The sequence below is a fragment of the Mobula birostris genome, chromosome 1 (assembly GCF_030028105.1).
Source record: "Mobula birostris isolate sMobBir1 chromosome 1, sMobBir1.hap1, whole genome shotgun sequence".
Classification (NCBI taxonomy): domain Eukaryota; kingdom Metazoa; phylum Chordata; class Chondrichthyes; order Myliobatiformes; family Myliobatidae; genus Mobula; species Mobula birostris.
In genome coordinates this window covers 225,329,996-225,349,824 of record NC_092370.1, presented here as the reverse complement: position 1 = coordinate 225,349,824, position 19,829 = coordinate 225,329,996, and the positions used below count along the sequence as shown (strand labels likewise).

At 45.1% G+C, this 19,829-nt stretch overlaps 1 protein-coding gene across 1 annotated transcript in view; it reads right to left on the bottom strand.

Annotated features, from left to right (window-relative positions):
• The window catches only part of LOC140194034 (uncharacterized), a 70,767-nt gene extending 51,281 nt beyond the window's left edge, over nt 1-19,486 (bottom strand). The window contains exons 1-4 of the mRNA XM_072251389.1: nt 19,463-19,486; nt 16,674-16,818; nt 16,055-16,227; nt 9,709-9,816 (exon numbers count right to left, since the gene is read on the bottom strand). Coding sequence (XP_072107490.1) covers nt 9,709-9,816; nt 16,055-16,227; nt 16,674-16,818; nt 19,463-19,486 — 450 coding nt within the window. The remainder of the gene's footprint in view (nt 1-9,708; nt 9,817-16,054; nt 16,228-16,673; nt 16,819-19,462) is intronic.
• Between the last annotated feature and the right edge of the window lie 343 nt (nt 19,487-19,829).

Sequence of the window (19,829 nt, the reverse complement as noted above, 5' to 3'; positions counted from 1 at the left end):
CCATGTCCTCTTGTATCGAGCACTGGTGCCCTGGGGAAGAGGCTCTGGCTATCCACTCTATCTATTCCTCTTATTATCTTGTACACCTCTATCATGTCTCCTCTCATCCTCCTTCTCTCCAAAGAGTAAAGCCCTAGCTCCCTTAATCTCTGATCATAATGCATACTTTCTAAACCAGGCAGCATCCTGGTAAATGTCCTCTGTACCCTTTCCAATGCTTCCACATCCTTCCTATAGTGAGGTGACCAGAACTGGACACAATACTCCAAGTGTGGTCTAACCAGAGTTTTATAGAGCTGCATCATTACATCGCGACTCTTAAACTCTATCCCTTGACTTATGGAAGCTAACACCCCATAAGCTTTCTTAACTACCCTATCCACCTGTGAGGCAACTTTCAGGGATCTGTGGACATGTACCCCGAGATCCCTCTGCTCCTCCACACTACCAAGTATCCTGTCATTTACTTTGTACTCTGCTTGGAGTTTGTCCTTCCAAAGTGTACCACCTCACACTTCTCCGGGTTGAACTCCATCTGCCACTTCTCAGCCCACTTCTGCATCCTATCAATGTCTCTCTGCAATCTTTGATAATCCTCTACACTATCTACAGCACCACCAACCTTTATGTCGTCTGCAAATTTGCCAACCCACCCTTCTACCCCCACATCCAGGTCATTAATAAAAATCACGAAAAGTAGAGGTCCCAGAACAGATCCTTGTGGGACACCGCTAGTCACAATCCTCCAATCTGAATGTACTCCCTCTACCACGACCCTCTGCCTTCTGCAGGCAAGCCAATTCTGAATCCACCTGGCCAAACTTCCCTGGATCCCATGCCTTCTAACTTTCTGAATAAGCCTACCGTGTGGAACCTTGTCAAATGCCTTACTAAAATCCATATAGATCACATCCACTGCACTACCCTCATCTATATGTGTGGTCACCACCTCAAAGAACTCTATCAGGCTTGTTAGACACGATCTGCCCTTCACAAAGCCATGCTGACTGTCCCTGATCAGACCATGATTCTCTAAATGCCTATAGATCCTATCTCTAAGAATCTTTCCCAACAGCTTTCCCACCACAGACGTAAGGCTCACTGGTCTATAATTACCCGGACTATCCCTACTACCTTTTTTGAACAAGGGAACAACATTCGCCTCCCTCCAGTCCTCCAGTACCATTCCCATGGACAACGAGGACATAAAGATCCTAGCCAGAGGCTCAGCAATCTCTTCTCTCACCTCGTGGAGCAGCCTGGGGAATATTCCGTCAGGCCCCGGGGACTTATCTGTCCTAATGTATTTTAACAACTCCAACACCTTCTCTCCCTTAATATCAGCATGCTCCAGAACATCAACCTCACTCATATTGTCCTCACCATCATCAAGTTCCCTCTCATTGGTGAATACCGAAGAGAAGTATTCATTGAGGACCTCGCTCACTTCCACAGCCTCCAGACACATCTTCCCACCTTTATCTCTAATCGGTCCTACCTTCACTCCTGTCATCCTTTTTTCCTTCACATAATTGAAGAATGCGTTGGGGTTTTCCTTTACCCTACTCGCCAAGGCCTTCTCATGCCCCCTTCTTGCTCTTCTCAGCCCCTTCTTAAGCTCCTTTCTTGCTTCCCTATATTCCTCAATAGACCCATCTGATCCGTGCTTCCTAAACCTCATGTATGCTGCCTTCTTCCTCCTGACTAGATTTTCCACCTCACTTGTCACCCATGGTTCCTTCACCCTACCATTCTTTGTCTTCCTCACCGGGACAAATTTATCCTTTACATCCCACAAGAGATCTCTAAACATCGACCACATGTCCATAGTACATTTCCCTGCAAAAACATCATCCCAATTCACACCCGCAAGTTCTAGTCTTATAGCCTCATAATTTGCCTTTCCCCAATTAAAAATTTTCCTGTCCTCTTTGATTCTATCCTTTTCCATGATAATTATAAAGGCCAGGGAGCGGTGGTCACTGTCCCCCAGATGCTCACCCACTGAGAGATCTGTGACCTGACCCAGTTCATTACCTAGTACTAGATCTAGTATGGCATTCCCGCTGGTCGGCCTGTCCACATACTGTGACAGGAATCCATCCTGGACACACTTAACAAACTCTGCCCCATCTAAACCCTTGGAACTAATCAGGTGCCAATCAATATTAGGGAAGTTAAAGTCACCCATGATAACAACCCTGTTATTTTTGCACCTTTTCAAAATCTGCCTCCCAATCTGCTCCTCTGTATCTCTGCTGCTACCAGGGGGCCTATAAAATACCCCCAGTAGAGTAACTGCTCCCTTCCTGTTCCTGACTTCCACCCATACTGACTCAAAAGAGGATCCTGCTACATTACCCACCCTTTCTGTAGCTGTAATAGTATCCCTGACCAGTAATGCCACCTCTCCTCCCCTTTTTCCGCCCTCCCTATTCCTTTTAAAGCACTGAAATCCAGGAATATTGAGAATCCATTCCTGCCCTGGTGCCAGCCAAGTCTCTGTAATGGCCACTACATCATAATTCCATGTATGTATCCAAGCTCTCAGTTCATCACCTTTGTTCCTGATGCTTCTTGCATTGAGGTACACACATTTCAGCCCTTCTACCTTACTGTCTTTACACTATTTATTCTGCTTCTCTTTCCTCAAAGCCTCTCCGTATCACTGCAAGGCGTTTGGAAAAAATTACATGGAGGATGTTAGAGTTAAGTTTTTTACACAGAATGGTGAGTGTGTGGAATGCCCCACCAGGAGTGCTGGTAAAGAGACATTGAGAGACTCTTGGATGGGCATATGAGTGAAAGGAAAATGGAGGGGAGGGTTAGTTTGATATTAAAGTAGGTTAAAAGATCAGCATTGTAGACTGAAGGGCCTATACTGTGTTGTTACGCTCTATGACACTGCTGATCAATTTTGTGTTACTTACTACGAGGGGAGGGGCGTGGATATGCACAGACGGTCCGTGATATTAAACAAGGATGTTGCCGGGTCTGGAGGACCCGAGCTATAAGGAAAGATTGAATGGGTTAGGACTGTATTCTTTAGAACGTAGAAGATTGATGAGAGATTTGATAGAGGAATACAAAATTATGAGGGGTATAGATAGGGCAAGTGCAAGCTGGCTTTTCCACTGAGGTTGGGTGGGACTGCAACCAGAGGTCATGGTTTAAGAGTGGAAGGTGAAAAGTTTAAGGGGAGCATGAGGGCAAACCTCTTCACTCTGAGGGTCGTGAGGGTGTGTGATGAGCTGCCAGCACAAGTGGTCCATGCGAGTTCGATTTCAACAGTTAAGAGAAGTTTGGAGGTACACGGATGGGAGGAGTAGGGAGGGCTATGGTCCTGGTGCAGGTCATTGGGAATAGGAAGCTTAAATGGTTTCTGCATGGACGAAATGGGCTGAATGGCTTGTTTCTGTACTGTACCCCTCTATGACTGCATATTGTTGCCATCACTCTGACAAGATCGAAATTTAAACAGGACCGCCCTGGGGTATAGAATTTTCAGCTGTGGCAGGAAGTGGTAAAAGTGGGAGAAGTACTTCACTGTTCATCAAAGACTGTGTAACAGCTGCAACAACTGGGTCCCTGGCACTGATCCTGCCTCTGTGGCTCAGGAAGGAAGTAGAGAGGAGTGCAGTAGTGATAGGGGATGTCAGAATTAGAGAAGAAAGCAGATTCTGTGGATGTGATAGAGACACCTGGATGGTACACTGCCTCCCAGGTGCCAGGGTCAGGGACGTCTTGAATCTGGTCCACAGCATTCTGAAGAGGGAGGATAAACAGCCGGAGGTCATGATACATATTGGTACCAGTGACATAGGTAGGGAAAGGGAGTCGAAATAGGGAGACAGTCAGAAAGCTGAAAAGCAAGCCCTCCAGGGTTGTGCTGTCTGTATTGCTGCAATTCACCCTGCAGTTTGAGAAGGGGAAGCTAAAATTGGATGTATCAATATTACAGTGGAGTAATTACCGAGGAATTACCAAGGGTCGAGAGAGGAGCTTTTCAAAGTTGGTTGGAAGGGAGCACGAGCAGGGATGAAGGCAGATCAGCAAAGGCTGGTGTTTATGGGGGCAATCTGGGAGGCTCAGGAAAGATATATTCCAAAGATGAAGACATATTCTAAAGGGAAGTCAAAGACAGCATAAAAACAAAAGAGAGGGCATTTTCTATTGCAAAAATTAGTGGGGTTAAAGGATTGGGAAGCTTTTAAAAACCAACAGAAGGTAACTAATAAAACAATAAAGGGAGAAGATGAAATATGAAGGTAAGCTAGCCAATAATATAAAAAGGATACAAAAGTGTTTTTTGTTTCAGATATACTGGTCCCTTTGTACCTTTTCAGTGTGGGAGACCCCAGCAGAAATGGCAGAAACGCGAGAGTGTCGGGGGCAGACGAGAGTATTGTTGCTATTATGAAGGAGAAGGTGCTTGGGAAGCTGGAAGGTGTGAAGGTGGATAAGTCACCTGGACCAGGGGGACTCCACCCCAGGGTTCAGAAAGAGGTCGCTGAACAGATTAGTGACAAACTTTCAAGAATCACTAGATCTAGAATGGTTCCCGAGGGCTGGAAAGTCCAAGTCTCACTCCAGTCTTTATGAAGTGAGTGAGTCATAAGAAAGGAAATTATCGGTCAGCTAGCCTGACCTCAGAGGATTTGGGGTACATGATAAAATAGGCCAAAATCAGCATGATTTTCTTCAGGTGAAATCTTGCCTGACAAATCTGTTGGAATTCCTTGAGGATTTAACATGCAGGATAGACAAAGGAGAGTCAGTGGATGTTGTTTACTGGGATTTTCATAAACCTTAGAGAAGATGCTGCAGATTAGGCTACTTTAACAGGATTGTTACTATGGGAGTGATGTAAGGCATGGATAGAAGATTGGCTGACTGTCAGGGGCAAAAACTGAGAATAAAGGAGGTCTTTTCTGGTAGGCTGCTGGTGGCTCGTGGCGTGCCTCAGGGCTGGTGTTGGGATCGCTTCCTTTCATGTTATACTGTATATCTATGATTTGGATGAAGGAATTAATACATAGTGGAACTGATGGCCTTGTGGCCAAGTTTGCTGACGATATGAAGGTAGGTGGAGGAACAGGTGGTGTTGAGGAAGCATGATGTCTGTAAAAGGACTTCAGCAGATTGGGAGAATGGGCAAAGAAGTGGCAGACGGAATATTGTGCAGGGAAGTGTAGAGTCAAGCGCTTTGGTAGAAGGAATAAAGGCATAGATTATTTTCTAAACAGGGAGAGAATTCAAAAATCAAATGTGCAAAGGGACAGAGACTTGGGAGTTCTCATGCAGGATTCCCTAAAAGTTAATTTGCAGCTTGAGTTAGTGGTAGGGAAGGCAAAAGCAATCTTAGCATTCATTTCGAGAGGACTAGAATACAATAGCAAGGATGTAATGCTGGAGCTTTGTAAGGCACTGGTCAGATCACACTTGGGGTATTGTGAACAGTTTTGGCCCTTACCTAAGAAAGGATGTGCTGGCACTGGAGAGGGTCAAGAGGAAGTTCACGAGAATGATCCCACAAATGAAAGGGTTAACCTACAAGGTGTATTTGATGGTTCTGATCCTGTACATGCTGGAGTTTAGAAGAACGAAGGGAGATTTCATTGAAATGTATCAACTAGATAGAGTGAATGTGGAGAGAATATTTCCTATAGTAGGGGATTCTAGGACCAAAGGGCACAGCCTCAGAATTGACATGGCTTTCGAACAGAGATCCCTTCAGTCAGAAGGTCGTTAATCTGTGGTATTAATTGCCTCAGACAGCTGTGCTGGCCAAGTCATTGGGTATATTTAAGGTGGAGGTTGATAGCTTTTTGGTCAATCAGGGCATAAAAGCTTATGTGGAGAAAGCAGAAGAATGGGACCAATATATAAATATTTGGATAGACATGGAGCGATTAAGGATTTTGTGTGTACTAGGTTACATCTAACCAACTTATAGAATTTTTTGAGGAAGTTACCAGGAGAGTTGATGAAGACAAGGTAGTGGATATTGTCTACATGGACTTTAGCAAGGCATTTGACGAGATCCCACATGGGAGGTTGGTCAAGAAGGTTCATTTGCTGGGCATTCAAGATGAGCTAGTAGACTGGATTAGACATTGGCTTTTTGGGAGAAGTCAGAGAGTGATAGTAGAGGTTGGCCTCTCTGACTGCAGCCCTGCAGGGATCGGTGCTGGGCCCTTTGTTGTTTGTCATCTATATCAATGATCTGGATGATAATGTGATTAACTGGATCAGAAGTTTGTGGATGACACCAAGATTGGGGATATAGTGGATAGCAGAGAAGGTTATCATGGCTTGCAATGAGATCTGGACCAAAAGGAGGGAGGAGAAGATGGCGGCGCAACGCAGCGCACGCGGCCGCTCCAGAAATGATATCGGTATTTGTTAAGTAGGTACCGTGCACAATTCTGATTTGATGGAGACAGACATGAGAGTACGGAGGAACATCTGGTGAAACTTCTGAAATGCCTGTTTCGTTGCCGCTGCTACTGTGTGGTCCGGAATCTCCGGAGGAGAAGGCCTCTGAGTCCTCGGCTTTGTGTGTTTCAGCGGCCGTGATGAGGTTGAAGGCGCTCGGCAGAGGATGGCGCTCGGGAGGCTGTATCGGAGGGGCTGGTCGGAGGCTCGAAGTTTTCGGACGGACTCAGAGTCAGCTGTCGGGTGCTTCCAATGCACCCGCAGTTGTCAGTTGTCGGTGCTTGGAGGTTTATGGCAGGGAGAGTTTCTCCCTTTTTGCCGCCTGCTATTGGGGACTATCGGAGTCGATCGGGACTTGAGACTTTTTTTTACCATGCCTATGGTCTGTTCTTTATCAAATTATGGTATTGTTTTACACTGCTGTAACTATATGTTATAATTATGTGGTTTTGTCAGTGTTAGTCTTTGGTTTGTCCTGGTTTTTTTTGTGATATCACTGGAGGAACATTGCATCATTTTTTAATGCAAACATTTCTAAATGACAATAAACGAGGACTGAGTGTCCTCATAATCTAATCTAATCTAAATGGAGAAGGGAACTGAAAAGTGGTAGATGGAACTTAATGCAGACAAATGAGAGGTGTTGCATTTTGGTAGGATCAACCAGGGTAGGTCTTACATAGAGATGGTAGGGGACTGAGGAGTGCAATAGAACAAAGGGATCTGGGAATACAGGTCCATAATTCATTGAAAGTGGTGTCACAGTTTGATATGGTTGTAAAGAAAGCTTTTTTTTTGCACATTGGACTTCATAACTCAATGTATTGAGTACAGGAGATGGGATGTTATGTTGAATTTGTATAAGACATTGGTGAGGCCGAATTTGGAGTATTGTGCACAGTTTTGGTCACATCCAGTAGGAAAGATGTAAATAAAGTTGAAAGAGCACAGAGAAAATTTACAAGGATGTTGCCCGGCCAGGAGGACATGATTTATATGGAACGATTGAATAGGTTAGGAATTTATTCCTTGGAATGTAGAAGATTGAGAGGAGATTTGATAGAGGAATACAAAATTATGAGGGGTGTAGACAAGGTAAATGCCAGCAGGCTTTTTCCACTGAGGTTGGGTGGGACACAACCAAAAGTCATGGGTTAAGGTGAAAAGTTTAAGCGGAACCTGCGGGGAAACTTCTTCACTCAGAGGATGGTGAGAGTGTGGAACGAGCTGCCGGCACAAGTGGTGCGTGCGAACTTGATTTCAATACTTAAGAGAAGTTTGGATAGGTTCATGGATGGTAGGGGTATGGACCCCAGTGCTGGTCGATGGGAGTGGGCAGTTTAAATGGTTCGACATGGACTAGATGAGCCAAAGTTCCCGTTTCTGTGCTGTACTTTTCTCTGACTCTAATGGGTTGAGAGAAATAAAAACATATCAGCCATGATGGAATGGGAGAGCAGACCCGGTGGGCCGAATGGTCTACATCTGCTCTGATGTCTTATGATCCATGGTCTTATTACGTCAGGTCTGGGGGAAGGTAGTCCAGGTGACTCCTCAAGTAAGGCCATGTTAGTAGAGGTTTGAACCTGTAGTCCAGTATGGACTCGTTAGTAAAGAGGGATGTATTACAGACTCCCCAACCATCAGTAGGGTTTGCACAGGTGAAATGTCTGTATGATCTGTTTCCCTGCCATGATATTCTATGATTCCACGTAGAGTACCCAGCCAGGTGGGAGGTTGGGGACAACCAATTGCCAGGCCCTTTCACTTTTAGCAGTGAATTTCTGTCAAATGAATGGCATGATGTAATCAGATGGGCTTTGATATCAGACGTACATCAAGTGCTGAATCACACTCAGGACTGCCCAGGTCAGTTTCCCAATAGTCGCTCATCGACATAACACCCTCAATTAACAGGTGACGGGGTGGAGGTACGTCTCTACCAAAGTAGGCTTAAGGTGTTCCTTCCCTCCACTAGCCTACAGTTCACCCTTGGGCAAGGTATAGCACCTGCTTAGCCCCTCCAATCAGAGTCACGTGAAGCCGTATGAGCAGCTGGTGTACATCACAAGTCCTGGTTATGCGACCAGCGACGCCAAGCAGACAAACTCTGAAGAGTATTGATAATGACTGGGGTCACCCACCTTGTAAAGACACTGCGCAGAAGGAGGGAATGGTCAACCACTTCTGCAGAAAAATTTGCCAAGAAAGATCATGGTCAAGACCATGACTGGCCACAACATACGACGGAGCATATAATGATGATTATGATGCACCAAAACAAACGTGCAAAATGGATCCATCTTCCAGGCAACACACGCTCACATACTGTAATGAAGTACACACAAACTGCCAAAGATCTAGCATTACACTGTCACTAACGTAGGCTGACATCCAAGATGCTGGAGGAACTCCCCAGGTCAGGCAGCATCTAAGGAGGGAAATCGGTGAATGTGTAAGATCTTCCTTTCCATTCCTGATGAAAGATCTCAACCTGAAATGTTGACTGTTCACTCACTTTCAAAGATGCCTCCTGGCCTGCTGAGTTCTTCCAGCATTCAACCTGGATTAGAGAGCATGTCTTACGAGGATAGGTCTTTGCAACGAAGGAGGTCGAGAGATGACTTGATGGAGATGAATGAGATGATAAGAGCCACAGATCGAGTGTACGGCCAACACCTTTTCCCTGGGGCAGAGATGGCTAATATGAGGGAGGGGGGCATAATTTTATGGTGATTGGAGGAAAGTATGGCAGAGGTTAATTTTTTAAAAAATTTTATGCAGAGTGGTGGGTGTGTGGAAACCATTGCTGGGGATGGTGGTAGAGGCAGACATATTAGGAACATTTGAGAGACTTAGATAGGCACATGGATGATAGAAACTGAAGGGTTACGTGAGGGAAGGGTTACAGTAGGTTAAAAGCTCGACACAAACATCACGAGCTGAAAACTGTGCATGTACTGTGCTGTACTGTATGTTCCATTTAGCATGGTAGACTGTTCTCGTGCCACACTCTGCTCTTCAGTTCAATGTCTTGTTAGTAAAGTAAACATGGACAGAACAGCCCATGTGAATCACTTGTGAACCATTGATTGACCAGCCCTTGTGAACCCCTCATGAGGCCACTGATTGACTAGCCCTGCTGAATCCCTTGTGAATGACCGATTGAGCACCCCCTGTGAACCACTGATCGACCAAAATCACTATTTTTAAGGGTGTGTAGACATTTAGTGTATGGTCGGGCAGGCCATGCTGAGGAAGTGACCTTACCAGAGTCTGGATGAAGCAGTTCTCGGCTAACATTTCCATCAGGTACTGCACCCCCTCGGCGTCAATCCCATTGTGTTCCAGATCCAGTATAGTGACTGCTGTATTGGTCTGAAGAAAATCAAAGGTTGTGTTTACTCCATCTACCCAGCTCTCTTTGCCTCACGCAACACACATAAAAGTTGCTGGTGATCGCAGCAGGCCAGGCAGCATCTCTAGGAAGATGTACAGTCAACGTTTCAGGCCGAGACCCTTCATTAGGACTAACTGAAGGAAGAGTGAGTAAGGGATTTGAAAGTTGGAGGGGGAGGGGGAGATCCAAAATGATAGGAGAAGACAGGAGGGGGAGGGATAGAGCCAAGAGCTGGACAGGTGATTGGCAAAAGGGATATGAGAGGATCATCGGACAGGAGGCCCAGGGAGAAGGAAAAAGGGGAGGGGGGAAGCCCAGAGGATGGGCAAGGGGTATATTCAGAGGGACAGAGGGAGAAAAAGGAGAGAGAGAAAAAAATATAGACATATCAGAATGGGAGTGGGCCGTGGAAGCCACACACATTTTAATTCCACGTCCCATTCCCATTCTGATATGTCTATCCACGGTCTCCTGTACTGTAAAGGTGAAGCCACACTCTGGTTGGAGGAACAATACCTTATATTCCGTCTGGGTAGCCTCCAACCTGGTGGCATGAACATTGACTTCTCTAACTTCCGCTAATGCCCCACCTCCCCCTCGTACCCCATCCATTATTATTTTTTTAATTATATATATATTCCTTTTCTCTCACTCTCCTTTTTCTCCATCTGTTCCTCTCACTATACTCCTTGTCCATCCACTGGGCTTCACCCCTCCCCCTTTCTTTCTCCCTAGGCCTCCCATCCCATGATCTTCTCAAATCCCTTTTGCCAATCACCTGTCCAGCTCTTGGCTCCATCCCTTCCCCTCCTGTCTTCTCCTATCACTTTGGATCTCCCCCTCCCCCTCCCACTTTCAAATCTCTTACTAGATCTTCCTTCAGTTAGTCCTGACGAAGGGTCTCGGCCTGAAACGTCGACTGTACCTCTTCCTAGAGATGCTGCCTGGCCTGCTGCGTTCACCAGCAACTTTCATGTGTGTTGCTTGAAATTCCAGCATCTGCAGATTTCCTCGTGTTTGCCTCTCTTTGCCTCACCTTTTTTCCAGAGTAGTTCTTCCCACTCTCACTGTAATCAGACTTTTATACCGGACTTTAAAGGTCTTCTCTGCCTGGGGTAAGGGTGTAGGGTTAGGAGCTGGGGAGTGCCATTCTGATCAGCTATAACTCTTCCAGCACTGCCTGCTCATGCACGTTGCTACTCGCCGGTGAATTTCAGTGCCTGCCGAGATGCTGGCACAGAACGATACAGCCCTTCGGCCCATGATATGTTGTGCCAAACACAATGCCAAGTAAAACTAAACTCAACCACCTGCACATCAAAGTCAAAGTAAATTTATTATCGAAGTAAGGTTACATCACCATATACAACCCTGAGATTCATTTCCTTGCAGGCATTTACAGGAAAATAAAGAAATACAATAGAATGTTTGGAAATCCATACATAAACAAACAACCAGAGTCCAACTGAAGACAAATTATGCAAATACTAAAAGACAAATAAATTATACTGAGAATATGAGTTGTAGATCCCTTGAAAGTGAGTCTGTAGGTTGTGGAATCAGTTCCGTGTTGAGATGATTGAAGTTATCCACACCGGTTCAGGAACCAGATGGTTGTAGGGTACGTAATACACATCCCTCCATTCCCCCCAATTCATTTCTCATTTGAGTGCTACTTTCATACCATCACCCCGGCAGCCCATTCGAGATTGCTATCTGAGCCACGTGCAATTTGGCATAGGGTCAAGGAGGTCAGAGAGTTAAGTGCATGGCTCAAGGATTGGTGTGGGAGAAGTGGGTTTGAATTCATAGGAAATTGGCGCCAGTATTGGGGAAGGAGGGAGTTGTTCCATCGGGACGGGCTCCGCCTGAATCATGTTGGGACCTGGATCCTTGCGAATCGCATAACTCAGGCTGTGGATAGGGCTTTAAACCAAGTAGTAGGGGGGTGGGTTCAACAGGATTGGAGAAGTAAAGTAAAAAAGAAAAGTGTGGATAAAGTTAAAGAAAAAGCGAAAGATTGAAAAGAGAAAAGTAGGAGCGGAGTGAGGAAAAGTCAAGTTCAAAAGTGTGAAAGATTATAAGATTTTAAAAGCACGATGAGTGCAAGAGCCCTTTATTTGAATGCCCGTAGTATTCGAAAGAAGGTCAGTGAACTTACGGAACGTATCAGTACAAGGGGCGATGATTTAGTGGCTTTTACAGGGACGTGGATGCAGGATGGAGAGGATTGTGAATTAAATATCCAAGGATATCAGGTAATACGGAAGGATAGGCAGGAAGGGAAGGGAGGTGGGGTAGCGCTGTAAATTAAAGATCAGATCAGGGCGATAGTGGAAGACAATATAAGATCTAAGGAGCAGAATATTGAATCTATCTGCGGAGAGATTAGAAATAGTAAAGGGGAAAATAGTCACTGGTGGGAGATGTCTAGCAGCCACTGAATAATAACATTACAGTGGCACAGGCAATAAACAGAAATATTTGAGGCATGCAAGAATGGAACAGCAGTTATTATGGGGGACTTTAACTTGCACATAGATTGGGTGAATCAAGTTGGTCCAGGTAGTCTTGAGGAGGACTTCATAGAATGCATCTGTGATGGCTTTCTTGAACAGCATGTTACTGGACCTACAAGGGAATATGTTATCTTGGATCTGGTCCTGTCCAATGAGATAGGTAAAATTAGTGATCGTGTAGTTAGGGATCCTCTTGGAAAGAGTGATCACAGTATGATTGAGTTTCTCATACAAATGGAGGGTGCAATAGTTCAATCAAAAACCAGTGTACTGTGCCTAAACAATGGAGACTACAATGGGATGAGGGAGGGAGGATTTGGCTAGTGTAGACTGGGAAAACAGGTTGTAGGGTGGGACGGTTGAGGAACAGTGGAAGACTTACAAAGAGATTTTTCACAGTGCTCAACAAAAGTATATTCCAGTTAAAAGCAGGACAGTAAGGGTGGGTAGAGCCAGCCTTGGATAACTAAGGAAATTAAAGAAGGCATCAAACTAAAGCTCGTGCATACATAGTCACCAAGAGTAGTGGAATCTGGAAGATTGGGAAAACTTTAAAAAGCAACAAAGAACCACAAAGCAAGCAATAAAGAAAGGGAAGCTAGGGATGAAAATAAATTCGCTCCAAAAAGCGAATAGTTACGGTTTTTATAATTATATAAAGCGGTAAAGTGTGGCCAAAGTGAATGTAGGTCCCTTGGAGGATGAGAAAGGGGAATTGATATTGGGTAATGAGGAAATGGCCGAAATGTGTCGGTCTTCACGGTGGAGGACACAGCATGCCAAAGAGAGATGTTATGGATGTGATGGGGGGGTGAGGACCTCGATACATTTGCTATCACTTAAGAGGTAGTGCTGATCAAACTTATGGGCCTAAAGACAGACAAGTCTCCTGGTCCTGATGGAATGCATCCCAGGGTACTGAAAGAAATGGTAGAAGTTATAGTAGAGACTCTGGTGATGATTTACCAACATTCTCTAGACTCTGGGCAGGCCCCAGTGGATTGAAAGATGACGAATGTCACACCACTGTTCAAAAAAGGCCAGTTAGCTATAGGCCAGTTAGTTTAACATCTGTAGTTGGGAAAATGCTTGAAGCTATCATTAAAGAAGAAACAGTGAGGCATCTGGAAAGAAATGGATCCATCAGGCAGATGCAGCATGGATACAGCAAAGGCAGATCCTGTTTGACAAACTTACTGGAGTTCTTTGAGGATGTAATGAGCGCAGTGGATAGAGGGGAACAAATGAATGTTATTTACCTGGATTTCCAGAAGGCCGCATAAAAGACTAATCCACAAGACAAGGATGCATAGGGTTGGGGGTGATGTATTAACATGGATAGAGGATTAGTTAGTTAATAGAAAACAGAGAGTTGGGATACATGGGTGTTACTCTGGTTGACAATGAATAGTGAGTGGTGTGCTGTAGGGGTCAGTGCTGGGCCTGCAACTGTTCACAATATACATTAATGATCTGGAAGAAGGGACCGAGTGTAGTGTATCTAAGTTTGCTGATGATACTAAATTGAGTGGATAAGCAAATTGTGCAGAAGATACAGAGAGTCTGCAGAGAGATATAGATATTGTAGGTTAAATGAGTGAGCAAGGGTCTGGCAGATGGAGTACAATGTTGGTAAATGCGAGATCATTCACTTTGGAAGGAAAATTGAAAGAGCAGATTATTACTTAAATGGTAAAGAGCTGCAGCACGCTGCTGTGCAGAGGGACTTGGGAGTGGTTGTGCATGAATCACAAAAGGTTGGTTTACAGGTGCAGCAGGCTATCAAGAAAGCAAATGGAATGTTGGCCTTCATTGCTAGAGGGACTGAATTTAAGAGCAGGGTGGTTATGCTGCAACTGGAGAGGGTACTGGTGAGGCCGCACCTGGAATACTGCATGCAGTTTGAGTCTCCTTTCCTGAGGAAGGATATACTGGCTTTGGAGGCAGTGCAGAGGAGGTTCACCAGGTTGATTCCAGAGATGAGGGGGTTAGACTATGAGGAGAGATTGAGTTGCCTGGGACTGTGCTCACTGGAATTCCGAAGAATGAGAAGAGATCTTATAGAAACATATAAAATTATGAAAGGGATAGATAAGATAAGAGGCAGGGAAGTTGTTTCCACTCGTAGGTGAGACGAGAACTAGGGGACATAGCCTCAAGATTTGGAGGAGTAGATTTAGGACGGAGATGAGGAGGAACTGCTTTTACCAGAGAGTGGTGAATTTGTGAAATTCTCTGCCCAACGAAGCAGTGGAGGCTATATCAGTAAATATATTTAAGACAAGGTTGGGTGGAGTTTTGCATAGTTGGGGAATTAAGGGTTATGGGGGAAAGGCAGGTAGGTAAAAATGAATCTGTGGCCAGATCAGCCATGATCTTATTGAATGGCAGAGCAGGCTCAACAGGCCAGATGGCCAACTCCTGCTCCTATTTCTTATGTTCTTATGTTCTTTGGCCCACAATGCTGTGACAACCTTTTAACCTACTCCATGATCAATCTAGCCCTTTCTTTATACATAGACTCCATTTTTCAATTGTCCAAGTGCCAATCTAAGAGAGGTCCCCTCATGCACTGCCTCTACCACCACCCCTGGCGGCACATTCCATGCACCCACCACTCTCTGTGTAAAAAACTTAACTCTGACATCCCCCCTATACTTTCCTCCGATCTCCTTAAATTCATACCCCCTCGTATTAGCCATTTCCACCCTGGGAAAATGTCTTTGACTGTTCAGTTCTTATCATGGCATCTTAAAACACCCCCCAACCTTAAAGGCACATCCTGTTTTATTTGATATTTTCTACCCTGTAAACATTTAAAGATTCTGACTGTCTACCCTATACTTCCCTCAGGGTTGACCAGACAGACCAATAATATTATGAGCCTCTGCTAATCTTATATACTTCCATCAGGTCACCACTCAACCTCCTTCACTGTAGGGAAAATGAGCCCAGACTATCCAATCTCTCTGCACAACTAACGTCCCCCAGAGCATCCAGCATCCTGGTGAATCGCTCCTGTATTCACTCCAGCGCACAGTTGACCACCATCTAATCTGATACTCCTGCTCTCTGTCATTTTTTTTTCGAGCTCTGGAAAGTTCTTTCTTTCAGCGTACCCTCAGGGCTAGGGATAGAGTGCCTGGCGTTTGATTAGCTTTATTTCTAGCGTACATTGAAAAGTCCAGTGAAAAGCACTGTCTGTGTCAATGACTAACACAGATGTGCCGGGGGCAGCCTGCAAGTGTTGTCATGCTTCTGGCACCAGCATGGTGCGGCCACAGCTCACTAACCCTAGCATCCACATATCTGCGATGTAAGAGGAAGCGGAAGCACCCAGTGGAAATGGGATGAACGTGCATACAAATTCCTTACAGACAGCGGCAGGAATTGAACCGGGGTTGTTGATGCTGTAAAGTATTACCCTAACCGCCACATTACCATGCTGCCCTCACTGACTATTTAAGGTCAATACCCACAAAATGCTGGGGACCTCAACAGGTCAGGCAGCATCTATGGAGGGGAATAAATAGTCGACGCTTCAGGTTGGGTCCCTTCATCAGGGCTGGAGAGGAAGGGGGCAGAAGCCAGAATCAGAATCCCTTGTGTTTACAACCATTTCAGATAGTCAGTCTGAAATCCACACTCACCCCCTTTCCCCAACACCTAGCTGCTCGTCGCAGCACCAGATACCTACCACAAGCGCGATTGACAGGGCCTTCAGAGCTTTGGCTGACATACAGCGGTAGTTCAGGTTAAGCCGAGTGTTGTTGTGATGTCGAATGAAGTAAGACATGGGGCTGACTCTCAATTCCTCACATGCCAGGCGATAGATCTGCTCCTCGCTTGGAGTTTCTCCTGTGGACTTCACTTTATAGCAAGTTGGGAGATTAAAATCAATTGATTATTGAATAATAATAATGACAGAGAATTACATAGAACATAGAACAAGATAAAGGGATTAGCTTTATTTGTCACATGCACATCAAAACATTGAAACGGTGAATTGCATCATGACAAGCACAGTTGGAGTGTGTGCTGGGGGCTGGAAGCATGGTGTCACTTATGGGGTGCCCCCAGCACAATCCTCGATGTGTGTTGGTGGTTGACACCAAACAAAGCATTTCTCTGTATGTTTCCATGTTTGTGATAAATAAAGCTTTTTTTTAAAATCTTTATCAGAGCAACACACAAAATGCTGGAGGAACTCAGCAGAGTGGGCAGGGAATAAACAGCTGACTTTTCGGGCTGAGACTGAAGTTCCTCCAGCATTTTGTATGTGTGTTGCCCTGGATTTCCACGATGGATTTTCTCACCGTCGTTTTCCAGATCAGTATCAAAATCATCCTCGCTCGCTTTTTCCAAGATCTTATCCACGTTTTCTTCGCAGAGGGACTTGACGCTTTCAACGTCGGCCACACCAGAGCTTTGATCCATAATGGTGCGAGAGCTGGAGAGATACTGAAGCACAAGCAAGTGTGAGCTGGGTCCCAGAGCACCGTTTCATCCCAACGAGTGGTCATGTACACGTAGAGACAGAGAGTAACACAGCTCAGGAAACTATCCATCACAATTGTCACATGTTCTGGAGCCCCTTTCCCCAGGCATGAGACTACTGAATTCCCTGCTACCACCACGTCTCATCGTGTATGAAGCACCAGTAGGAAATAACGTTTATTTTCTGATGTGTGTCATAAATACCACTTACTATTTGTCAACTTATTTGCGATGACAATGCCTTATGTGTGATGTGTGAGTTATATGTACTGTATTGTACACCTTGGTCCAGAGGAACGTTGTTTTGCTTGCTGGTATACATGTACATGGTTAAATGACAACAAACGTGAACTAGGGTGTACTGAGGCATAGCGAAAAACTTTGCCAATGCATCACTTCATCCCAACCGTCCGTTAAGAGAGTACAAAGGAAAAGCAGTAACAGAACGCAGAAGGAAGTGTTGGAACAGGCTGGGAAAAAAAACTGCAGAGTTGTAGACTCGTCGAGGGCACAACCCTCCCTACCATCGAGGACATCTTCAAAAGGCAGCATTCATCATTAAGGACTCCACCAACCAGGGCACGCTCTCTCCTTACCACTGCCACCGAGGTGGCACAGGAGCCTGAACCAGGGTACGCTCTCTCCTTACCACTGCCACCGAGGTGGCACAGGAGCCTGAACCAGGGTACGCTCTCTCCTTACCACTGCCACCGAGGTGGCACAGGAGCCTGAACCAGGGTACGCTCTCTCCTTACCACTGCCACCGAGGTGGTGCAAGAGCCTGAAGACACACACTCAGCACTTCAGGAACAGCTTTTCCCCTCTGCTGTCAGATTTCTGAACGAACAATGAACCCGTGAACACTACCTCAATATCTCTGCTCCTTTTGCACTACTTATCTATCTTTTCTATATGTATATATTTCTTATTATAATTTAAGATAGATTTTATGTATTGTACCATACTGCTGGCACAAAACAACAAATTTCATAATAATAGATGATAATAGTGAGAATAATCCTGATGCTGATTCTAATTCTGATTCTAATTATTGTCACATGACTGAGGTACAGCAAAAAGCTCGTCTTGCATACTGTTCAAACAGGTCAAATCGTTACACAGTGCACCGAGGAAGGTCAAGGTAAGTGAAGAAGATAGGTGGAGGGGCCGGTAGTGCTGAGGAAACGGAGAGTCTGCAGAGAGACTTGGATAAATTGGAAGAATGGGCAAAGAAGTGGCAAATGAAATACAATGTTGGAAAGTGTATGGTTAAGCACTTTGGCAGAAAAAATAAACGGGCAGACTATTATTTAAATGGGGAAAGAATTCAAAGTTCTGAGATGCAACAGGACTTGGGAGTCCTCGTACAGGATACCCTTAAGGTTAACCTCCAGGTTGAGTCGGTGGTGAAGAAGGCGAATGCAATGTTGGCATTCATTTCTAGAGGAATAGAGTATAGGAGCAGGGATGTGATGTTGAGGCTCTATAAGGCGTTGGTGAGACCTCACTTGGAGTACTGTGGGCAGTTTTGGTCTCCTTATTTAAGAAAGGATGTGCTGACGTTGGAGAGGGTACAGAGAAGATTCACTAGAATGATTCCGGGAATGAGAGGGTTAACATATGAGGAACGTTTGTCCGCTCTTGGACTGTATTCCTTGGAGTTTAGAAGAATGAGGGGAGACCTTATAGAAACATTTCCAATGTTGAAAGGCATGGACAGAGTGGATGTGGCAAAGTTGTTTCCCATGATGGGAGAGTCTAGTATGAGAGGGCATGACTTAAGGATTGAAGGGCGCTCATTCAGAACAGAAATGCCAAGAACTTTTTTTAGTCAGAGGGTGGTGAATCTATGGAATTTGTTGCCACGGGCAGCAGTGGAGGCCAAGTCATTGGGTGTATTTAAGGCAGAGATTGATAGGTATCTGAGTAGCCAGGGCATCAAAGGTTATGGTGAGAAGGCGGGGGAGTGGGACTAAATGGGAGAATGGATCAGCTCATGATAAGATGGCGGAGCAGACTTGATGGGCCGAATGGCCGACTTCTGCTCCTTTGTCTTGTGGTAAAACAATACCAGAATGCAGAATGTAGGAGAAAGTGCAGTGCAGGTAGACAATAAGATGCAGCAGAGAAGAGTTCATTTTATCGTACTAGGGAATAGTTTAATTGTCTTAAAATAATGGGCTGGAGGCTGTCCTTAAGCTGGTGCTATGTGTTTTCATGCTTTTGTATCTTCTGTCTGATGAGAAGGGGAGAAGAGAGAATGCCCAGGGTGGGTTAGTCTTTGACTTTGCCGGCTACCTTACTGAGGTAACGAGAAGTGTAGACAGAGTCCATGGAGGGGAGGCTGGTTTCTGTGATTGCCGAGCTGTGTCCACAACATAGAATGTTTGCTCTGGTGTATCAATAAGAATTGATGAGCATCAACGTGGACATGATGACTTGATTTATCTTTATGAGGTAGCGGAAGTCTTGTGAGCTTTCTTGGCCACAGCGTCAACGTGGTTGGACCAAGACAGGCTATTGATTGTGTTGTTGTGGCGTTCATTCCAAAGTTCTCAACCCTTTTGGACTCAGCACCACTGATGTAAACAAAAACATGTGCACTAACCTCTTTCCTGAAGTCAATGACCATCTCTTTTGTTTTGCTAACACTGAGGCAAAGGGTGACTCCATGTCAGTACGGTCTCTATCTCCTTCCTGTACTCTGACTCATCGATATTTGAGTTTTAACCCACTACAGTGAACTATCAGCAAACTCGTACATCTGAGGAAAAAGTTGACATTCCCCCACCCTCGGTTGCTATTAAATCTCCCCTCTCATCTTAATCTTAAACTTATGCCCTTTAATTCTTTATTCCCAACCCTGGACAAAGACTGAGGGCATTCACCCTATCAATCCCCCCCATGGCTTTAAACAGTACACGTCTGTAATATAACCCCTCAGTTTCCTACATGCCGAAGGATAAAGTCTTAGC